Source organism: Phyllostomus hastatus, unplaced genomic scaffold (genome assembly GCF_019186645.2).
Source record: "Phyllostomus hastatus isolate PE091 unplaced genomic scaffold, TTU_PhHast_1.1 phas_scaffold_93, whole genome shotgun sequence".
NCBI lineage: Eukaryota > Metazoa > Chordata > Mammalia > Chiroptera > Phyllostomidae > Phyllostomus > Phyllostomus hastatus.
In genome coordinates, this window is record NW_025334042.1 from 43,912,176 (window position 1) to 43,934,555 (window position 22,380).

At 39.6% G+C, this 22,380-nt stretch overlaps 1 protein-coding gene across 2 annotated transcripts in view; it reads left to right on the forward strand.

Moving 5' to 3' along the window:
• The window catches only part of GUCY2C (guanylate cyclase 2C), a 65,286-nt gene that overhangs the window by 4,217 nt on the left and 38,689 nt on the right, over nt 1-22,380 (forward strand). Inside the window, exons 2-10 of one of the 2 annotated variants that reach the window (XM_045829567.1) lie at nt 3,333-3,445; nt 5,175-5,239; nt 8,044-8,259; nt 9,356-9,477; nt 10,898-10,994; nt 12,913-13,030; nt 14,798-14,933; nt 18,560-18,648; nt 21,871-21,982. In XM_045829567.1, the coding sequence (XP_045685523.1) occupies nt 3,333-3,445; nt 5,175-5,239; nt 8,044-8,259; nt 9,356-9,477; nt 10,898-10,994; nt 12,913-13,030; nt 14,798-14,933; nt 18,560-18,648; nt 21,871-21,982 (1,068 nt within the window). The remainder of the gene's footprint in view (nt 1-3,332; nt 3,446-5,174; nt 5,240-8,043; nt 8,260-9,355; nt 9,478-10,897; nt 10,995-12,912; nt 13,031-14,797; nt 14,934-18,559; nt 18,649-21,870; nt 21,983-22,380) is intronic. The other variant, XM_045829568.1, reaches the window with a different exon arrangement.

Genomic DNA, 22,380 nt, shown 5'->3' on the forward strand with positions numbered 1-22,380 from the left:
GACCATCTTCCCAATGCTCCATTTTCATCATGTGACCATGAATTGGTCTCCACTTCACCTCGTGACTCCTCTTGCTACTTTCCAAGACCTTCTCCACCCCAGTTCCTTATTGCTTCCCTGCATGCACTCTCGCATTCTTCCAGGTCTACCACATATTATTCTCCTGGCTTCATATACCCTATATGTTCCTGTTGTTGTGAGAATTAACTAAGATAATGGATATAAAGGGCTGGCACATGGTCGCTGTCCCCACCACATCTTCCATTAACTTTCTCTGACTGGTCTTACTAAACTGACCTATTTGGCTAGTCTTACTGAACAAAGTACTGTCCTGTCATCTCTGATTTAGATCTCTTACTTAAAAAGTAAAGACGAGATAAAATGCTCCCTAGTTGGTAGACACATATGTGAGGTGGCTGTAGAAGTGCAAAGACTTTCCATTTTCTGAAGGAACAGTTCTATATCTTTTAAAAGATTCTAATTTGGTGGTCTAGATTCATTTTTTTTGCATGTACCAGTCCAATTCTCTCAATATTATTTATTGAAGAGGCTATTTTTTACTCCATTGTATGCTCCTGCTCCCTTTGTCCAATGTTAATTGACCATAGAGACACAGGTTTATTTCTGGGCTCTCTGTTCTGTTCCATTGATTTGTGTGTTTGTTCTTATGCCAGTACCAGGCTGTTTTGATTACAGGGACCTTGTAATATAGCTTGATATCAGGTATGGTGATCCCTCCTACTTTGTTCTTCTTTAGAAAGATTGCTGAGATTATTCAGGGTTCTTTTTCCTTTCATCATCAAAATGAAAAGGGAACCAACTCTGTGGGAGAACATGTTTGCCAATGATACATTGGACAAAGGTTTGATCTCTGAAATATGTAAGGAACTCATATGGCTCAAAACCAGGAAGACAAATAATCAAATTGAAAAAGGGGCAAAGGACCTGGACAGACACTTCTCCAAGGATGACATACAGAGAGCCCAGAGATATATGAAAGGATACTCAGCATCACTAGCCATAAAGAGAGATGTAAATTAAAACCACAATGAGATACCTACCATTTCACACCAGTCAGAATGACCATAATTAACAAATCAACAAACAACAAGTGTTGGAGAGGATGTAGAGAAAAGGGAACCCCAGTGCAGTGTTGGTGGGAATGCAGACTGGTGCAGCCACTGTGGGAATCAGTACAGAATTTCCTCAAAAAACTAAAAATGGAACTGCTTTTTAACCCAGTGATTCCACTGCTGGGAATACGCCCTAGGGATCCTGAACCACCAATCCAAAAGAATTTATGCACTGGTATGTTCATAGTAGCACTTTTTACAAAGAATTGCTTTTACAAAGCAGCACTTTTTCCAGACAAGTGCTAGAAACAGCCTAAGTGCCCATCAGTAAATGAGTGGATCAAGAAATTGTGCTATGTTTACACAATGGAATACTATGTGGCAGAAAGAAAGAAGGAATTCCTATCATTTGCTACAGCATGGATAGAACTGGAAAATACTATGCTTACTGAAATAAGCCATATGATCTCACCTATAAGAGGAATCTAATGAACAAAATAAACTAATGAACAAAATAGAACCACAGGCATGGAAACATAGAACGTCTGTTCTTCTGACAGTGACCAGAAGGGAGGGGAGGGGATAAAACCAGGTGGAAAGAAGGGAAAGGGACTATCAAAGAACATGTATGAATGACCCACGGACATGAACAACAGCGTGGGAATTGACTGCTCCTCTTAATAGAAAGAGAACTGTGGGAGTGGGGAGTGGGATGGGCAGAGGAGGGCAAAGGGGGAAAAACTGGGACAACTATAACAGAATAACAATTTTAATAAATAAATACATATAAACATACAAACATACATAAAATACTCTAATTTGGGCCCTGGCTGGTATGGCTCAGTTGGTTGGAGCACCGTCCTGTAACCAGAAGGTTGTGGGGTTGATTCCCAGTCAGGGAACATAGCTAGGTTGTGGATCCATCCATGGTCCAAGCACGTGTGATTCCTAGCCCAGGGTCTAGCCCTAGTCTAGCCCTAGCTGGGGGCAGGACTCCTGTATGGGAGGCAACCAATCAATGCTTCTCTCTCACATCGATGTTTCTCCCCTTTTTTGTCTCCCTTATTCTCTCTCTCTAAAAGTAATGAAAAAATGTCCATGAGTGAGGATTTAAAAAATGTTAAAATATTCTAATTTGGATGCTCAGAAGAACAATAACTTCTTTTGTTGATATTTCTTTAAAGGAATTAAAAATTATTACATTTGACAAACCTGGTTTTAATCCCATTTTGTATGTGAGTCAACCACATAGAGAAATTCAAATGGCTTGTGCAAGGACACATAAAAAGTCACTCATACTGCCAGACTAGCGGCTGAGGTTCCATGCTTCCTATATAAGGGTTTCACAACATTAAGGACATCTCTGCTTAGGAATCAGGGATGTGTCCTGAATATTTTTTACTGGAAAAAAAATGCAAGAGAAAGTGTTTGATCAATGGTTCTGCTATCTCTTTATTGCCTTCCTAAACGTACTGCCTAGCAATACCCAGGGATATTAGCATCGATGCTCTTGCTTCCATCTGAAGATGGCCCATTATTCAAAGATCCTGAGCCAGGTGGATGGGGAGAGCTCACTTTGGCTGTCATCGCTTTCCTAACACTTCCCAGACCCACATAAGAAACTTGCCGAGTCTAGAATTATGAAAATAAGATGAAGAAAATGAAAATGTTCCACAACTGAATTGTGGGATGATTGCAAAAATATACATATGTATGTACTATGTACATATATATGAATATATATGCTGAGAATCATCGAATTGTACACTTAAAATGAGTGATTTTTTATTTGATTTATTTATTTTATTTTTAGACAGAGGTGAAGGGAGGGAGAAAGTGAGGAAGAAAAACAACAATGTGTGGTTGCCTCTCATGTGCCCCCTACTAGGGACCTAGCCCACAACCCAGGAATGTACCCTGACTGGGAACTGAACCAGCAACTCTTTTGTTTGCAGGCCCACGCTTAATCCACTGAGCCACACCAACCAAGGGAGAATGAGTGATTTTTATGGGGTAAATCATACACCTCAATAAAGCCGCTGAGACAGAGAGGCAGACAGAAGCAGAGAGACAGAGACAGAGCGAGCAAAGAAGTGACAGGGACTAATATAAGAACTCAGAACTCAAATAGTGGTAGGCCTGAAAATGGATTTCCGTAGCACAAGATAAATTTTACATCTGAAAAAAGTGAAAATTTTACATTGGTATAAACTGAAAAATAACACTTGTTTTCTATTTTTCCTCATTTCTGAATAACAGGCATAAACGTGACTGTGAATGCTTCCTTTATCTATTCAGATGGTGCGATTTATAAGTCAATTGACTGTCGGAGTAGCACCTGTGAAGGCCTCGAACTACTCAGGAAAATTTCAGTAAGTATCTGCCTTTGTAGACAGAGCTCACACCCTCTTGTGGAAGGACAGCTATAGTGTAAACTTGGGTACCTGTCCATGATCCTCTCTCATGTCATCTCTAACCATGCTGCCAAGTGGTGTAAATGCAGGGTATTCTAACTTTATCCCCATATAGTTCCCAAGTGATGAGGGCCCTCCAAGAATCCAGGAAAGTGGAAAGAATCTTAGCTATGTACTATCAGTACACTTTCAGTGGTGTGGAGGGAAATTATTTTGTTTTTAAAACTTTAAAAAATGTTAAACGTCGATACTAACTGGTTTGCCTTCGTGGCCCTCAAGAAATACTTGAGGTGCCCTGTTAAAAATATATTCTGAAGCCCTACAGCAGAGATCTGTTTCAAGTCATCACCATGTCTGTGGTTACATAAGGCCTGAATCTAACTTTAAAGTAATAACTGTAATGTCAAAGGATAGATATGGGAAGAGAGAAATTCGTGCCTAATCCCTCTTTCCATTCCCAACCCCAACCAGAGCTTTGAGAAACTTAAAAAGTTTTCCAAGCTCTCCAGAGACAAGTGGGTGTATGAGACACTCCCTTTACTACAGATATCTAAAAAAAGCAACAAGGCTTTCAGTGAAGGAGGGCACTGGGCACAGAGCCACGGTTCCAAAGCTTTACTCACTCACATCACACCGATGCCACACCCATGCCAGGAGGAGCGGCTGATTGCAGCAATCGTCCTCAATCTCGGGAGGACAAGGAGTGAACAAGGCGAGTTTATATGCTTCTTCCCAGAATCTCTACAGAGGGAGGTATGACCTAGTTCTCTAAAATCAAGAACAGGATGTTTCGAATCGCATTCCCCTTGAGAAACAGTAGATAATAAGATCTGTGGTCACCACCTGGTCACATTGCATTTGTTTAATGTAGCCCGACTTTGTAGCTCTCCCTAAAACTTGCCCACTCCCACAGCCAGAGAACCTCCAAATCTAGTTTCTCCCTAATGTCGCCTCCAGATAGTGCATATGTCCCCATCCGCAAGGCCTTCTTCCTCCACTCTGCATGCCCCTCTTGATAAGAAACACAGGTTCGCTGTGGTCAGCTCACTTTCGGTGGAATACCTTTCCCTCCACCCACAGCACCACCTCTCTCAGGCCTCTTCATCCCTTACCTGCCCCTTCCTGGCCCAAGGCACCATATGTTGCTCCTTTCAGCTCTGCATTCTAACATCTTTTTTTTTTCCTCTGAGAGGACATGTATTAAAGCTGGGGACAGTGAAACAAGGAAGGGCCTAGGATAGAAGAAGCTACTGGAGAGAGCCTAGGGGGTGTTGCTTTGGTGCTCAACAAACATGGGAAAGAAGTGAGCCAAGGCAGGACAGCTGTTAGCCCATTGGAAAGTCTGAGAAAGGGGGCCTTGGGAACAGGTGCAGGGGGTAGCCTGGGACAAGCTACTGCTGCCCACTGCTCCCCTGGTTGCAAGACTTGTGGGGCCCCTTAAAGTTTAGGAGATAGATGCCTGTGGGGAAAGAACAGGGGTTGGGGAAGGGAGGGAAAGGCACGGTGTACTCCCGGGAGTGAGAGCATGTGCCCATTCTAACATCCTGAGTGGTTCACTTTGTAACCTTCTAGGAGACTTCCCCTGGCCACTTCTTTTCTGTCCTTTGATTCTTCTTCTATTTTTATTTATTTATTTATTTATTGTGTTAGCTTTAGGGATTAGTTTTCTTTTCTTCTTCTTCTACAGACTAGAGGCAAAATGGGCTGTGTCCTCATGGGGCCCTCGTGTACATATTCCACCTTCCAGATGTAGTAAGTAGTTAGTTTTATTGTTTTTTTTTTTAATGTCACTGTGAATTGAAATCAAGACACGACATCAATGTTTAAATGGTTTATCAAACAGCATTCTAGTCAAGGCAACACCAACAGGGGTGTTGGGGGCACTCGTATTTTGTCACCTTTCTTATAACCATCATCCTCTCATCCAGGCAACTCTGCCTTTGCTCAGTGTGGGGTGAATGACAGTAGCTGTTCAGGTTCAGTTACTAATATCTGAGCTGGAGAGGCAAAAAGTTCAGAGTCCTGGCATGAAACAGAAAAGACAGTGCCCTTGGATAATTTGAGGGGCTTAATTGCAGAAGTTTTCACAAAAGTGTAAGCAGAATGGACAGAGAAACAAAGGAAAGAGTGGCTCCCTAGAGCATGAGCAGGGGCTGTGTTACCCCCTGGGCTGTAAGAGCAAGGAATGCTGCAAGGCACTGATTTCGTAGCATTACTTGAGGGTTATAAATAACATATTAAACAACTTTGCACAATGCCCTTATCAACTTAGAAAGGAGCTCTCAATATATCTTATAATGAAAAGACTTCTCTCTCATTGGGACAATTGCCTTCATCCTTCCCATTCATTAAACCTCATCACCACAAACACTTCGTTCTGCCAGGGTACACCTTTCCCCATCAAAATCTCTTTCATGTGCCTTTCTTTCACATGTTACAAACTTCCCCTGAATCAACAGTCACCCCTTGCCTGCACTGAGAAAACTGCTGAGGAACCCCTTGCAATAGATTTGGGGTAAACTTTAGACCTCTGAAATTTCTGTTGCAAAGTGTGCTTCTCATACCCAGCTCTACAAACAGACTCAGATGCTCAGGCCACTGCCCAGCATAGACACACCACAAAAGCACTTTCTGAGCACATCTTCCATACCAAAATGCAGACAAATGCAGAAAATCACTTTCTTGCACTCATTCCCAATTGTCGTCTTCTCTGACCACTTATTGATAATGCTGTAGAATATGCCCAAAAGGAAAGGAAGATTGAGAAAACTGACTCACCACCATGTATGAGGACTTGTTATGTGCAAAGAAGCATTTAGTTCTATTGGAATAGGAAGAATTAAGTAAAACAGAATCCCTGCCTGGATACATAGAGAAGGTGACAAGGACACTGATGATTAATACAAGGCAGAGTAAGATAGGTTCCATCAGAGAAATTCAAAGAAAATGCTCTGAGGGCACAGAAGGACATGGTCTTCTCTGGCTGGGAGAGTTAGGCTTCTAGAAGGGAAAGACTTCACCAAAGGGGTGGCATACAAGTTGCTTGTTGAAGAATGGGTGATGCATTTTAATGGGTACAACTGGAGGATAAGCATCCCAGCCTGGCAGAAGGAGAAGTAAGTGTAAAAGCAAAGAAGTAGAAAATTTGTTGAAGTCTGTACTAACTGGTGTGCAAGAGATTTATAGGAGAACACTAGAGATAAAACTAGAAAAATTAAGTAGGGCCATATTTGGGAGATCATGAGTTCCAGGTGAAAGAGCTATATTTGATTAGGTTATCACTAGATTACCAACTGGATTAGATAATTTGTTGTATTTAAGTAGATTAAGTCCTATTTCATTAACCGTAAGTTCAAGCAGGGAAGTACCATGAGAAGCAGCTCAACTCTGGAAGAATATGGACAATAGTGTATAGGAAAGCCTGAAGCACACAGGGGAGATGGATGACAGTGGGAGGGGCCTGTTCAGCATGAAGCACCTGACACGGACAGGGAGGTAGCTTTTAAAGATATTTAAAGGTGGCATCAATAGTATTCCATAACTGTTTGGATGTTGGGGTGAAGGTGGAAAGTAGTCAAAAAGGCTTCGAGATCTCAAAATACTAAAAGAAATGGGAAAATCTGAATAAGGGACAGTTTTGAGAAGTAAAAATAAAAGATCAGTTTGGCTATGAGCATGGGGAGTTTGAGAGGCAAGCAGAACACTCAGTGAAACCTTTCAGTGAAGCACTGAGGATGGAAAGGGGTGCTGTTGTCCTTCCTTTGTCAAACACATGCTGAGCACCTACATATCTGAACCAGGCCGACTGAACAAACATGCTGAGGTGCGCAAGCAGGACATGATCCCTGACTTCGAGGAGCTTGCAGTCTAGTGGAGGAGACAGATACTCACCCAAAAGGTCATAGGTATCAAGGAAAGTTTTCCTGATGGATAAAGAGAAATTTAATCTGGGACCTGAGGGATGAGTAAGAGTTAGCCAGGCAGAAGGGCAGGAGAACAGCATTCCCGGTATTTGTGAGGCCCCCATGGAGAACAAAGCTTAATATGTTTAAGAGACTACAAGAAGGCCATGCGCTGAGCAGAGGAAGGGAAACTCTAAAACCTTTAGCTGACGTCTGTCTCCAAGGTAGTCCACAAAAGAGCTGGAAATAAAGCAACAAATCAAGAAAAGAGTGTAGAGGGCATCCTTTTGGACTTTACAATTGCGGTGGCTACAGAAGCCTATCCTCTATTTTCTTAACCCTACTCCCCAAAGTTTGTATGTCCCAGCCTGGATGTTATGAGAGCCCAAATGACAGGTCCTTTCAGAATAAATCAAAGTAACCAAGCCACAGACACATGAAGACACCTAGCGTGTTCTTAGAACATAGCATAGGCTCAATAAACACTTTAAAATTCACCTGTGTGGGAGGGACACCTACATAAAACACCTGCTTGAATGATCCTGTTTCTTTCTTATCATTTATACCCACACACTGAAACAGGTTAAAGAGGGATCTTATTTGTGCTACTTAAGTTAATCCTGACATTGATTTCTTTCTCACCTCTTGGCATAGCCTTGACACAGATTTGAACTATCCCATGATTTCAGCTGGAAGTTTTGGATTATCATGTGACTACAAAGAAACTTTAAGCAGGCTGATGTCTCCAGCTAGGAAGTTGACGTACTTCTTTGTTGAGTTTTGGAAGGCCAATAATTTGCCATTCAAAAAATATTCCTGGAACACTGCATATATTTTCAAGAATGGTACTGAGACTGAAGAGTGCTTCTGGTAAGCAGAATTATCAACATGCTCTGGCACTTGTCACAGAGAGAAACCAGAGACTGGTGTCAGGCCACTGATTATTATCAGATGCACCTTCCATCTGTGACAGCATTGGGAGTGGACACTAGCCTCCTGTCTTACACACAAATAAAGCAAAGGGGGCACAAGAAACATAGTATCATAAATCTAATCAAGCATGTATTGCATTTTCAACACTCTTCCTAGTTTTCGAAGTACCTTCAACAAAATTTTATTGATTTCCCCCAATAAGCCCTCTGAAGAAAAGAGAACAGGTACTGTTGTCCCCATTTTACAGATAAGGACAATGAAAACCAAAAGTTAATGCTTTCATATTACTCTGCAAAATATGATACCAGAGAATATGCAATCTACCTATACCTGCAATTAGTTAGAAATCATTTCTCTTTTAGCTTTGCAGAAGAGTAAGGTGGGGGTGGGGTGCAGAGAACAGGAAAATGGGCACCATTGCTAAAATGAAATTGCAAGGTTCGCTCGCCTTCAGCAAAGGTTGCACAGAGAGTCCTCTGGGTTATTATGGATGCCTCCAGGGTGCAGCTCAGCTCTGTAGTATCCCCAGGTAAGCACAGAGAAGGCTGAAGCAGGGCACCACTGGGACTGTGCACCTAGGCAACATGAACCCAAAGGCCACATCCTGGAAATGCTGGGGTGTACTTAGAGCACCTTAAGTTCCTTTCACACAGGAGGAGAAATTATTCCTATCAATTTAGAATTTTTTTTACTGTAGATTCAAAGGTGTCAACTTATCTGGGTTGACGGGGCTGATTTATAACACAGAAGAGAGAACCTTTCTTCTGCGAATAGCAGGAAGACATTATAAGGGACCCACCAAATCTCTACGTGTATATATACATGAAGATTCCCTAAAACTTCCTCAATACTTTCAGTAAATTAGATGCCCTCAATCATGGAGTATATTATCTACTGTGCTAGTAGTGGAAATGAATTTTAGATGAACAAGTCCCAGGCAGATCTGTAAACAATGAGCAAATGGCATGGAAGGTGGTGAAGAAGCTAAGCCTTATAGTTCCTTATAGTTTCTGCCTTGCTCTCTCCGTTCTAGGTACCTCAATGCTCTGGAGGCTGGAGTTTCCTATTTTTCTCAAAACCTTAACGTCAAGGAAGTGTTGAGACATGAGAAAGACTATCATGAAATCTTAATGAACCACAATAGGAAAAGCAATGGTAAGAAAACATGAAGATGATATTTTGCCAGCTTCTTTCTCACAACTACCATTTCCTTAGGACTCATTTGACAAATCTACCAGACAGGGCTGTCACCAGCACCTCACTGTATTTTGTATCCTTTGAGAGATCTGTAGTTGCACACCATTCCATTACATTGTTTCTTTTGTTGATCAAAACCTTATCCTCTGAGACAAATTAGAAGAGTGGTATTGAGCAAATATATTAACTTCATGAAAGTAAAGATGATGTTAAAATCCAACTTTTGTAAACCAAAATGATATCATAATCTACCATCACAGTAAACTGTTTTTTTTAAGTTCACCTCAATCCAGTATATTATTGGATTTGTGACAATTCCTCAAACATTGGGTGCCCAGTTCCCCTTGTGACTAAGAGGATATGTCTACTGATATGTGGCATCAGGCAATATTACAAAAGTAAGCAAAGTATCTCACCTGCCCAATGATCTCAACTTACAGGTCAAGTGTGAAAAGCTAATGGGATAAGGTCATACTCCCTAAATTACTGGGTGATTTGCTCCCCTTTCCACATAATCCTCTTTACAAATAAGAACATATCAAGAGTAAAGGAATCAACTGTGGTGGTTTCTGATGGGAACACACTTGCTGGGCAGGATTGCCTGGTATACACAAACCATGATCTACTGTCATTATTAAGTATTTACCAACTAAAGAGCCTACCATTTGTAAAACATGGGCCAACATATGAGAAAAAAAGAAGTATTAAATTATGCATATCCCTAAAGGGTTTACAATTCCCCTGGGCAACAGGATATTTAAAAGATCTAATGAAGTGTCCTGCAGCTCCTCTGACTCATGAAGTCATGCATTGGGAAGTCCAGCTGCAACCGTGGGATCAGACTGTGCTCTGTCACTGACGTCACTAAGACTGAGTTCTGAGCTAAGAAGCTACAAAGCCCACAAGAAAAGTTGCTTAGGAGAGCTTCATAAATACTCACGTTAATTTATACTATATCTTTTCCAACCACTTCACAAAAGGTGAGATGACAACAGTTATCAGTGAAAAGAGTTTTCATAATGACTCCAGCCTGGTGCAATGGAATAGGCACTGAACCAGATTCATAAACCTGGAATTATAGAGCTATCTTTGTCATCTACTAGTTCTTCAACCCTTGGATATTTAGGCTTCAGTTTCCTTAAATCAATCAAATTAAGGGAATGGACAAGACCATTCTTTTTAAGATTCCATCTAGCTCTACTCTGACACTATGACTATAATTTTAAGAAAGGGAGAAGTGGTAATTTGAGGAATTGGTGTTAATCTTAAAACAGTGAAGCACAGACACACTGGCTTCAAATTCAGGCACCTGGTTCCCTCCCCGTTTGTGCGCAGACCGTCGTATATTTCTCTCCTTGTCTTGCTCTCTCTCCTTCAGTGATTGTTGTGTGTGGTACACCAGACACCATCGGCATCCTTCAGCGTGGCCGGCAAGTGGCTGAAGACACTGTCATTATCCTGGTGGATCTATTCAAGTAGGTACAATATTTGAAAGAACTTTTTTCTTCAGAAAGAAAATACTCTAAGGACTTCCAAAAGACATATTCTCTTTTCCTTTGCTTAGCGTAGCCTCATATTGGGTTCAATGTGATGATAATATTTTAGCCTGTGTTTCACTCCCTTTTTATTACATCCTCATTCTTATTTAATTATTCATGGCCTTAGTAGAGATATATGCCTTTGACATCACTATCACGTCTAAATACCGAAGTTTTATGGAACTCGATTAAACCCACCTGTCTATTCATCCTGGTGAGCAGCCTGATTTAAAAGTCTTTTCCCAGGCAGTGATGAATCAACTTACAGCCCAAAAACATTATTTTGAGAATGTGTACCATGTCTGTGCCTTCAGTTGCTAATGGCCTTTGATCCTAGATTATCTTTCTTTCAGTCACCTTTGACATGAAAAAGCTCCAGTTAAATGAGTTTGATTTACAGTTATTCTTTACCTATTGTGGCATAGTCACTGGGTGGTGATCTTTTCCTCTGCATTTCTCTGGAACTAAAGAGAGAAAATTCTAGAAAACAGAAATCACTTTTTATCACGTCCCTCATTTTACCACTCATTTTGTAATGTGGCAATCCACAAACCAATCGTGCCAAGGCAATGTCTGAGTCAGATTAAGCTGACAGAGGGGTTCACTGGTGTGGCTGTGTGCTCTTTGCCCCATCAGCTAGATCATATGACTTCACTTATCTGGCTGGACCATTAATCATTACCTGTCTGTATTCTGCCCAGAAGCTATTATTCTTTTCCACATTTGCCTCGTCATTTCAGCCACACTAAACATACTTTTAACAGTCTTAAGAGAAATTAAGTATAGGAAATGCAGGTCTGTTTGAACACAATTGTTCATGTAGATAATTTGACCAATTTAACTTTTTAGCTGCAGAGTATAGGGAGGTGGGCAAATTATCAACATTTCATTCCTACACTCACACTGATAACTGCTTGCAGTAACTGTTTTGCTCTCTGGAAGGAGTCTTCAGTGTAGTCAAGTTGGGATAATTTTGGTTTCAGCAAATCCTCAATCAACTGCCAAAGTGTTGGCAGTTGATTCATTAAACTTCACTTCTGGTTCATTAGACTCTTGAGGATTACTTAGTGTTTTAAGACTAAATCTTCTCATTTGTAAAATGAAAATAAAAATGCCCATTTTATAGAGGTATTTTAGATGTGATAATACAAGCCAAATATTCAATGCAGTCCTCAGTTCAGAGATATGTTCACCTACTGTTTGAATATTAAGTGATTGGTAACCAAGTTACAGCAGTTCAAACATGTTAGATTCTTGGCCTACTAAAACATTCAAATGAGTAGGAAGCTTGGACACCATTTGTAGCGCAATCTCAGACGTTACTGAGAGTCCACAATGTGCCAAGTATTATCCTGGAGTTGAGGATACAGGACCAATAAGCAAATGTCAACAAGTTTACAGTGTTGGAGAAAATGTTTAGCCCTTCCACTCTTATGTTTCACCATCTGAAAAGTAACTTTAACTCATAAAATTTCTATCATATCTTAGCATCTCAAAATTATTATGAGCACTTAAGGAGAAGAATGTTCCCAGGTATAAACCAAGGGTCATTAAGTCCTGAAAACAAGCACTGGCTCACATGCCCAGAGCCCAGAAAAGTAGTACCTATCTTCTGATCTCCCTCTCCCTTTGTGTATGTTAAGCACAGCTGCCTAAGTTTTCGTGTTCAACTTAGCAGGTGTAGAAGAAAGGCAGTTTATCTGGAGAAAGTAGAAAGACTTGCAGGTTACTAGAAAAAAATGAAATGCTTTAAACTATTTCAAAGCTGATCTAAGAGTTTGTGTGAATTGTAGAAGGTCCATCTCTATTTTTGGAGGAACCTAATTTTCATGAAAAAGTTGTGCTTTTATTGCAGTAAGAACTACTTCCAAGACAATGTCACAGCCCCTGACTATATGAAAAATGTTCTTGTTTTGACACTGAGTCCTGAATATCCCAACTCAAATATCTCTTTTACCCAGGATCCCTTACCGGTAAGATTCATATAAATATATTATTGTTTTCTTTGTCAAGGTTAAGATATTGTTCCACTGTTTGAGACTCAAATTCCAAGATGAGCTGTTTAAACTCTTACTATGGGTCAGTGTGTTCGGCTTCAGACCAGCACAAGAGTACACACTTCTGGAACATCGGAATGGAAATGACAGAGTAGGAAAATAGAAGAAGCCTTGCTAACTTAGGAGAGATAGAGATTTAAAATGTCAAATAAATGAGGCTTTTCTGCATCCTAAAGCAACTTTCAGCTGGCACCAATATCAAAATTCTACCTTTAGATATGTATGCAGAGGTGGGCACAAGTAGGTATACAGTTGTTCATATGGAAAATGCCATCATTAATAAATAATAATACAAATATAAACTCTGTTTTGCATACTCACAACTATAAACCCACTTGTGCCCACCCCTGTATTCCTAAGTTAAGCTATCGTCCTCTATTGTGATTAGGTTAACGATTGTCCACATTTGTCCAGGAGAGTCCTGGTTTATGCTTCTTATCCCAACATTCCATTTGGTTTAGCATCCGTACCCCCAAAAAGACACTCTAATTGGACATCAAATCATAGTCACCTTATTCTGATACGGGTCCCTGACTCTAACACCACAGCGGGCTTGGTCAGTCAATGCACCTTAGTGTGTTCAAATTCATCAGATGCAGTCCACCCTCTGAGACAGTGAGAGCAGGTTTGAAGCGGGAAGAGGAGGGAAGGTGCAGTTCTGAGGACCCTGAACAGTCTGGGGGAGGGCGAGCAAAGGCCAGGCCCAAAGAGTTCTACAAGGAGAGTTGGGTACCTTTGAAAGTAGCACAGTTTTTCCTAGACTAACAGTTCTAAGCCCCCTGTTTTACAACCTTGCCAAAATTAGGGGTTACATCTCCTTTTGGGTGGGGCTGGGTCTTAACTGAGGTTTTTTAATCTCGTGAAATAATTTCAGCAAAAGACACTGAAACTAATGAGAGGTGTTTTATTTTTCCCTTTTTCTATTGGATATTTTGTAGCATACTTCAGAGTCTACTATTCAGGTATCACTTGTACAGGTTCTAGGCTCTGGCAAAAGTGTGATCCTCCACAGGTGGGCAGTCCAAAATACCCAAGCTGACAGAGTTCACTTAGTCTCAGTGGGGCATGGAACTTTAATCCAGAGCTGAACCCTGTGAAGTCCAGCATGCAACTGTTGCAGGGGAGTTCTGAGCCTGTCTTTTATGTTCCCCTGGGCAGACATTTGTGGCCTGAAGCAACACCCAGTCAGAACTGTCTGCAAAGCAAGTTCAAAGGGATTGTCCAATCAGACTCCCCCTGCCCCATTCAGGATGCTCCAAGGCAGGGGGATATTTTTATGGTTGCTGTCTCTTACTCTTTACTGAAAACATGAAACTACAGGTATTATTTCTGGATAAAATACTGTAAGAATTATGCAAATACTCTATGTTATCCTTCCCCGTTGGAATGAAATATTTTGTCCTCAGGGGAAGGAAGTACAACTGTTTTTAGTTACCGCCTGAAAGGCAGTGTTCTCAGTTCATTGATCCCAAGAGAAGAGAGAACTGTGACACAGGCATAATAAAGAATCCCACCCTAAGGAATATACTTTCCAAAATTCTCCTGTAATACCATTTCTACAATTCCCCTAATATTCAATTACCTTTGTAGTTACCTTGCTGACCCCAAGAACATTTTGCTCTAGGCTGAAGATCAGAAACTCTTTTTTGAAATTCATTTTACAATGTTTCCCCCCCCATTCAGGAAATGAATTACTTTTCTCGTGCCTATGTGAATGGAGTCTTGCTCTTTGGACACATGCTAAAGATATTTCTTGAAAATAAAGAAGATATTGCCACCCTCAAATTTGCTCAGGCTTTCAAGAACATCACTTTCAAAGGTACTGGTCACCTAAAAGCAAACAACAATACTTAACTAACACTTTCTACAGAAAGCTGAAGAAACATAGACTTTGTGGATGGACTTGGGGAAACAAAGAGGGCCTTTGGCAATAGATGAATCAATAGATAAACACCTTTGAACTTAATTGGAAGCAAACATCATTGTGTAGACTTTGAAGGTGCTATTACCAATAACTAGACCCCAGTTTATGCTTTAGAATTTCAGAATCTTTTAATATGAAAGAAAGAGCACCTTGCTAAGGCCCTGTAGTTATGAACACACTCATCACAGGTTTTTGAGCTGTGATGTCCTGACTGTGCTTGGAGATTAGCAAGAAGAAAAATATCTGTGGTGTGATTTTGGTCTTTGTATCTTTCTCTTTCTATCTTTCAGAGATCAGGGACTCTTGTTACCTCTCTAACTCAAAACCTCTCATAATGATACCATCCAAAATTCCTCAACACATGTCCTTCTGATCTATAGGGATCAGCATGTCCTTTCCACACAAGCTCCTATTGAAACTCCTTTAATTTCCCAGATCTCATCCAGATACTATGAAAAAATTTCTTTTTAGATTAATGTGTGTTAGATAAAAACCAAACGATAGTTGACTTCTTTAACTTGTCTTAAGTCCTTACCCTGAAAAACCTTTTTTATACTGAAGAGTGAGGCTTCTGTTAGCTTCAGAGGGTGGCAGACACCCAGCCCTAAAGCTCAAGGGCTTCACCAATGTCTATAGAGCATGACAATGACAGGAAGAGATCACTTCTGCTCCCCTGAAGAAGCAGGGAGGGCAATGTCTTACTGATATTCTTCTGTGTCCCAAGTTCTTCCAGGCACTTAATGTACATTTTTCTCCCAAATTTTTAAAAGTATGGTATAATACATAATATAAAATATACTATCTTAATCATTTTTAAGTATAGTTCAGTGTCATTATGTTTATTCATATCATTATGCAACCATCACCACCATCCATCTCCAGAACTCCTTTCAACCATTCAACTGAAATGTTTCAGTTATTAAACAATAATTACCCATTATCCTCTCCCTCTGCCCCCTGGGAACTGTCATTCTACTTTTTGTCTCTGTAATTTTAAGTGTTCTACATACCTTATATAAGTGAAATCAAACAGTATTTTTCCTTTTGTGACTGTCTTATTTCACTTAGCACAATGTCCTCAGGTTCAGTCCATGTTGTGATATGTCACAAAAGATTCCCAGTTGATATTTTTTCTCGTAGTATTTTGAATACATCAGCCCATTGTCTTCTGATCTTCAATGTTTCTAATAAGAAATCAGCTAAAAATCTTACTAAGTATCCTTTGTATGTGACAAATCACTTCTCTTACTGCTTTCAAATTTCTCTTTGGCTTTTGACAGTTTTATTATAGTGTGTCTTGGTGTATCTGAATTTATTTTATTTAAGTTTGTGTGAGTCTCTGAATTCATTTTACTTTAAGTTTGAGCTTCTTGTATGTTTATATTCCTGTCTTTGATCAAATTTGGCAAATTTTTTGGACATTATTAATTCTTATATTCTTTTACATCATTCTCTCTCTCTTCTCCTCCTGAGACTTCCACAAGACATATACATTGATCTGCTTGATGAGGTTCTATAGGTCCTTCAGGTTCTGTTCAGTTTCCTTCAATCCTTTTTCTTTCTGTTCCTCAGACTCAGTAATTGTCATCACCCTGTATTCCTGTTTGCTGATACTTTGTTCTGTCTGCTCAAATCTGCCTTAGAATTCCCGCTACTGAATTTTCATTTCAGTTGTTGCACTTTTCACTTCCAGAATTTCTTTTTGTTTTTTTTAGATTTTCTTCCTTATTGATATTTTCATTTTGTTCATGCATCATTGTCTTGACTCTACCCATGTCTTCTTTTAGTTCTTTGAGCATCTTTAAGATTGTTGTTTTAAAACCTTGACTAGCAGATCCACCATCAGGTCTTTTTCAAGGACAGTTCTGTTATCTTATTATTTTCTTTTGAATGGACCATGTTTTCCATTTCTTTGTGTGCCTTCTGATTTTTTGTTGTCATTGAACACTGGGCATTTGAATATAATAACATGGTAATTCTGGAAATCACATGGGGAATGAGAAATTCTCCCCTGAGGAAATCCCCATTCCCTAGGGTGTGCCGTTTTTATTTTTTTGCCTTTTGTTTTTATTGTTGTAGGCTGTCTCTGTTCTGAGAAGTAAACTAAGCCTCTCAGTCCTTTTCTGAGTCTCTGTCTTCTCCTTGATATGTCTGGTGACTTTCTAGTTTTCTCATATGTGCTGTTGCTTGAATGTCCTACTTATCAATGTCTATCTCTCAAAGGGAAATAAGAGACAAGCAAAGGGACAGAAGGGACACCAACACTTCACACATGCTGAAAGCCATATCAGCAGAGGGGTGGGGTTCTCAATAATGGCTACCACCTCTTTGCACCTTTCTGATCATAAGCAATGATCAGCAATCACAGCACAGATCCCCAGCACTTAGAGAACAGGGTCTTTCTGTTTTGCTCACCCTGGCTCCTGCAAGCTGTGTGAGCTGCTCCAGGAACACAAGCACAGCTGTCTGCCACAAAACTGAGGGGTGGGGGAATCAGTAGCTGCTGCTGTGCTAAGAGCTGAAATGGACCAAAATTATTCACAATTTACCATCTGAGCCTTCCCTTGGAAGTTGCAAGCCTTTGATTGGCTTCAGATTCACAGTTCCAGAACAGTTACACCAGACATATTCACCCAGTACATTTGTCATCTGAGTGAGGGGATAGATTCCTACTCTACCATCTTCTCAAAACCCTCCTATATGCATTCTTAATTAATTTTATCATATATGTGATTTGATCAAGCATCTTAATAGCTGCTAAGAAAGGCTTAGAACCAGGAGACATTTATTTACATCCTAAATTAGCCACCTACCAGCTGTACAGCCTAGAGCAACTTATTGTATTTAAATCTCTAACCTCAGATTTCTCACCAATAAAATGGAGATAATAGTCCCTATATCATAGTATTTTAGGAAAAATAAAATGATAAATGTGTGTAAAACACTTATCACAGAGCCTGGTATAATAGACACAAAATAAATATTAACTATTTGTTGAACTACATGAAATTATGGTATTTGATCGTATTTTTTTACCTAAAAAGTCATTTCATAAATTTGTCATACCGCTATTATTTCATAGATGAGAAACTGAGATATAGAGAACTTAATTTTCTCAATATCTTCAACCAGTTAGTGATAGTGAAGGGATAGTGAACTTCTTACATTCTAAGTTACATTACTCAGTTACCTACACACTGTGATACTAGTTTGGTAAATATTCTTAGCAAAAACTTCTCACCGATAAGCAGAAGGAATCTGTTACATTTAGCCACCCCCCACCACCACCAAATGCAATGAAAAGTTTTTTCCTTCTAACTAAAAAACATGTCTCATAAAAATACTCTTCAGAGATCTTGGGGCCAAGAACCAATCCTGATACCCTTGGATTAGATCATTCATATCATTTTTTCAGTACCATAGAGCAATTTGAACCTATTTTATACCCTCTGTCAGTATCTAACTGGTCTTTTAGTCAGTAAATTAACAAAGGCCTCTCACTCTTTCTGATTTTGCTCTAGGGTTAATGGGTAACGACGTGATTTTGGACGACTATGGGGATATCGATAATCAGATGGTGCTTCTGTATACCTCCGTGGATACCAAAACAGTATGTCTGACTTCTCATCAAGAACTTGGGTTGAAGGGATTGGCCAAGGAGGGATAACTTGGGAGGCAAGTAATAGTGAAGGAATTAGAGAAGTTATATAAACATAACCTCTGGAAGTTAGTTTATGTCAGATTCACAATTATACTCCACTTGGAGCATTATTGCTTCAGCATTTTGACCGACAGAGCTTTTTATTCAGAATATCTACTCTACTGAATAAAAAAAATACTACCCAGGATACAATGAGATAAAGATCAGACTATTGATAGAATACCAATAAGAGGATGACAGTTCTCTTGTAAGAATTGTTTATTCATTTCCATAACTAAAAATTTCAGTATATCATCTCTTCTCTCCATCTGAACTCCTGTGAAAATCATTGTGTAGTCCCTCTGACACACATAAACAGCCCTATAATGCTATTCTTTTATTCACATTCTATGTGTCTTTCCTTCTCTCCAATTTAGTAGGTTCTTCACAGAAAGGGAGAGGGTCTTACCTCTACATGTCTCTGATGCTTAGCTTCTCATCTGGCACATGGTTGACAGCTGATAAGCATTTAATTTAAAAACAAAAGACATGTCTTTGTGTCACCCAAAGTAGTGCCCATCTCAGACTTTGAAGGCCACAGTTGTAGCCAACCAAATGGTCAGTAGAAAGTTTTCGTATTTAAGAGGTTGGGTCCTTACATAACTAAGACTCTAACAGAAAAAGTTATTCACACTTATGTAATTTTCCAGCGTGAGCATTATGACATTTTCATGGAGATATATGTATCTCCAGCTTTGTAAAGATATCAGTAATAGAAAATGTAGAAAGGCAGAGAAAGGAAAGTTCAGCCAGAAATTTGGGAACATTATTTCAGAAACATAATCCCAAGTTTCAGTTACTGTATTGGACCCTTAGTATAATGTTATAGTTAGCATTCATTCAACGGGAATACTTTTTAAAAAGATCCCCTCCGTACTTCAGTTACTAGTAGTAACAACAAAGACAACTAAAATCCCCTCTAAGTTATTTGCACCTGGGATGAGAGGCAGATACTTTGGTAAGATCCCATGTCAGCCTAATGCCTGTTCTTCAAAATAAAAGATGTTGTCCTGTGCTCTTATTCTCTCTGAAGGCATACCTAGTCGAATTTTTCAGTAATCCGATGCCACTGATTGTGCTTTGAAATACATGCATATGGAGAAACCAGGGATTGATTTTTAAAACATAGGGCTATAGATACATTATGCTGTATCCAGAGTAGGTCCTAGTAGAGATTCAATGTACCATACTAATATATAGGATATATCCTATCCTCAATACATGCAATTACAGATTCTACTCTCAAGCTAAGAGTATATTTTTGAGGGTGTAAAACTTTTGTCCACGATGTTTTAGGGGAATGGCTGTGAATTTAGAAAGATGGTTATTAGCCCTGGCTGGTGTGGCTCAGTGGATTGAGTGCTGGCCTGTGAACCGAACGGTCACTGGTTTGACTCCTGGTCAGGGCACATGCCTGGGTTGTGGGCTTAGTCCCCAGCTGGGGGCATGGTAGAGGCAACTGATTGATATTTCTCTCTCTTTCTCCCACCCTTCCCTCTCTCTAAAATAAGTACATAAAATACTTTTTAAAAGAAAAAGAAAGATGCTTTTTTTAGATCTCTCTTAAAAGCTGATTCATATGTGTAGCAGTAATTTAAGGACACGGTAATATTCCCATTGTGAGATTACTTGAAAAAAGCTTTTTATCTTAAAAACCTAGTATCACATATAAGAAAGCACACTAGAGGAAAATAATAGATTTGAAACTTTTGTTATTGACAGAACTTGAGAAATGTAGAATTATTTCAGAGCTCTTGACATGCATCAAAATGGAAATGGGGTTTAGCTGGTGTGCATTTTGTTGAGACACCACTTTCCACAGTAACTGAACATGGTGGGAAACACTGGTGCTTCACCTCTCAAGTGACTTGGAGTCAGTCATTTAACTTCTCTTAGCATCTGTTTTATTTTTACTTTTTTTACATTTTAGTTTTATTTTCAATTGCAGTTTATATTCAATGTTACTTTGTAGCAGTTTCAGGTGTATAGCATAGTGGTTAGACAATCATATACTTTGCAAAATGATCCCGCTGATATTTCAAATACCCACCTGGCACCATACATAGTGATGACAATGTTATTGACTGTATTCCCTATGCTGTACTTTACATCCCTGTGAGCATTTTGTGACTACTAATTTGTACTTTGTAATCCCTTCACCTTTTTCACCCAATCCCCAACCCCCCTCCCCTCTGGCAAGTATCAGTCTGTTTTCTGTGTCTCTGAGTCTGTTTCTATTTTGCTTGTTCATTTGTTTTGTTCATTAGATTCCACATATAAGTGAAATCATAAAGTATTTGTCTTTCTCTGACTTATGTCACTTAGGATAATACCCTCTAGGTCCATCCATGCTTTTGCAAATGGTAAGATTTCATTATATTATGGCCGACTAGTATTTCATTACATATATGTACCAAGCTTCTTTATCCACTCATCTGTTGATGGGCACTTGGGTTGCTTCTATATCTTGGCTATTGGAAATGAACATAAGAATGCATATATTCTTTTGAATTAGTGTTTTGTGTTCCTGCGAATATATACCGATAAGTGTAATTACTGAGGCATAAGGCATTTCCATTTTTTATTTTTTGAGTTATCTCCATACTGCTTTCCACAGTGGCCACACCAGTCTGTTTTCCCACCAAAAGTGGACAAAAGTTCTCCTTTCTCCACATCCTTGCCCACACTTGTTTGTGGATTTATTGATGATAGCCAATCTGACAGGTGTGAGGTGATAACTCGCTGTGGTTTAAATTTGCATCTCTCTCATGATTAGTGACAGTGAGCATCTTTTCATGTCTTGGACTCTATTTTAACATTTGTAAAATGAAAGACTTGAACCAGTTCTCTGAAGAGCCAAAGAACCTGTATTGGGCTGTCGCAGTGTATGGTCATGAAAAACAAAAGCAGAAAAAGAAATGACCCACATGGAGTTTAAATCCACATTCATGCCAGGAAGCAGCAAATGGATCTTACCAAGCTCGGGCATGGCTGGTTAACATTGTCTCGTTTCACTGAAAACTGTTACTATGAAATTTGAAAGTTGGTGGACAGGATGGTCAATTTCATCAGAAGTTGTTCTAAAATCTTTTCTTTCTGTTCATCCTTCTTCTTTTTTATGCCCTGACATAGTATGAGCTTCTTTTATCCTTTGACACCCACAAAAATGTAACTGAAGCAGAAACTACAAGCCCCACATTCATTTGGAAGGACAATAAACTCCCTAATGATGCTCCGGAACGGGGTAAGATACCCTAAAATCCTTTTCCTGATAAGGAGGGTAGATTTTATGGCATATGCATTTGGTCTGTATTTTTTGTTTTGTTGATTGTCTGAATTATATTTGCCAGGTTTACAAATGTGGACTTTCCTTCTCTGCACAAGGAATGATTATATTACAGTTATGATCAAACACTGAAAATATCTCTATTCTAACTTAGCATAGCTACCTTTAATATGCATTCTACCCACCCTCTGACATAAATTATCCTGTAGAAAAATAGGTTTGACAACTGGAAAAATGAAATATGTTCTTACTCCTCTCATACTGTACTGCAGTAAACTCAGAAAGTGCGTCTTTCAGGCGGAGGGGTGGTCAGTGAGCAGGGCCTGTGAAGTCTCTCCCCTCACCTCACAGGACAC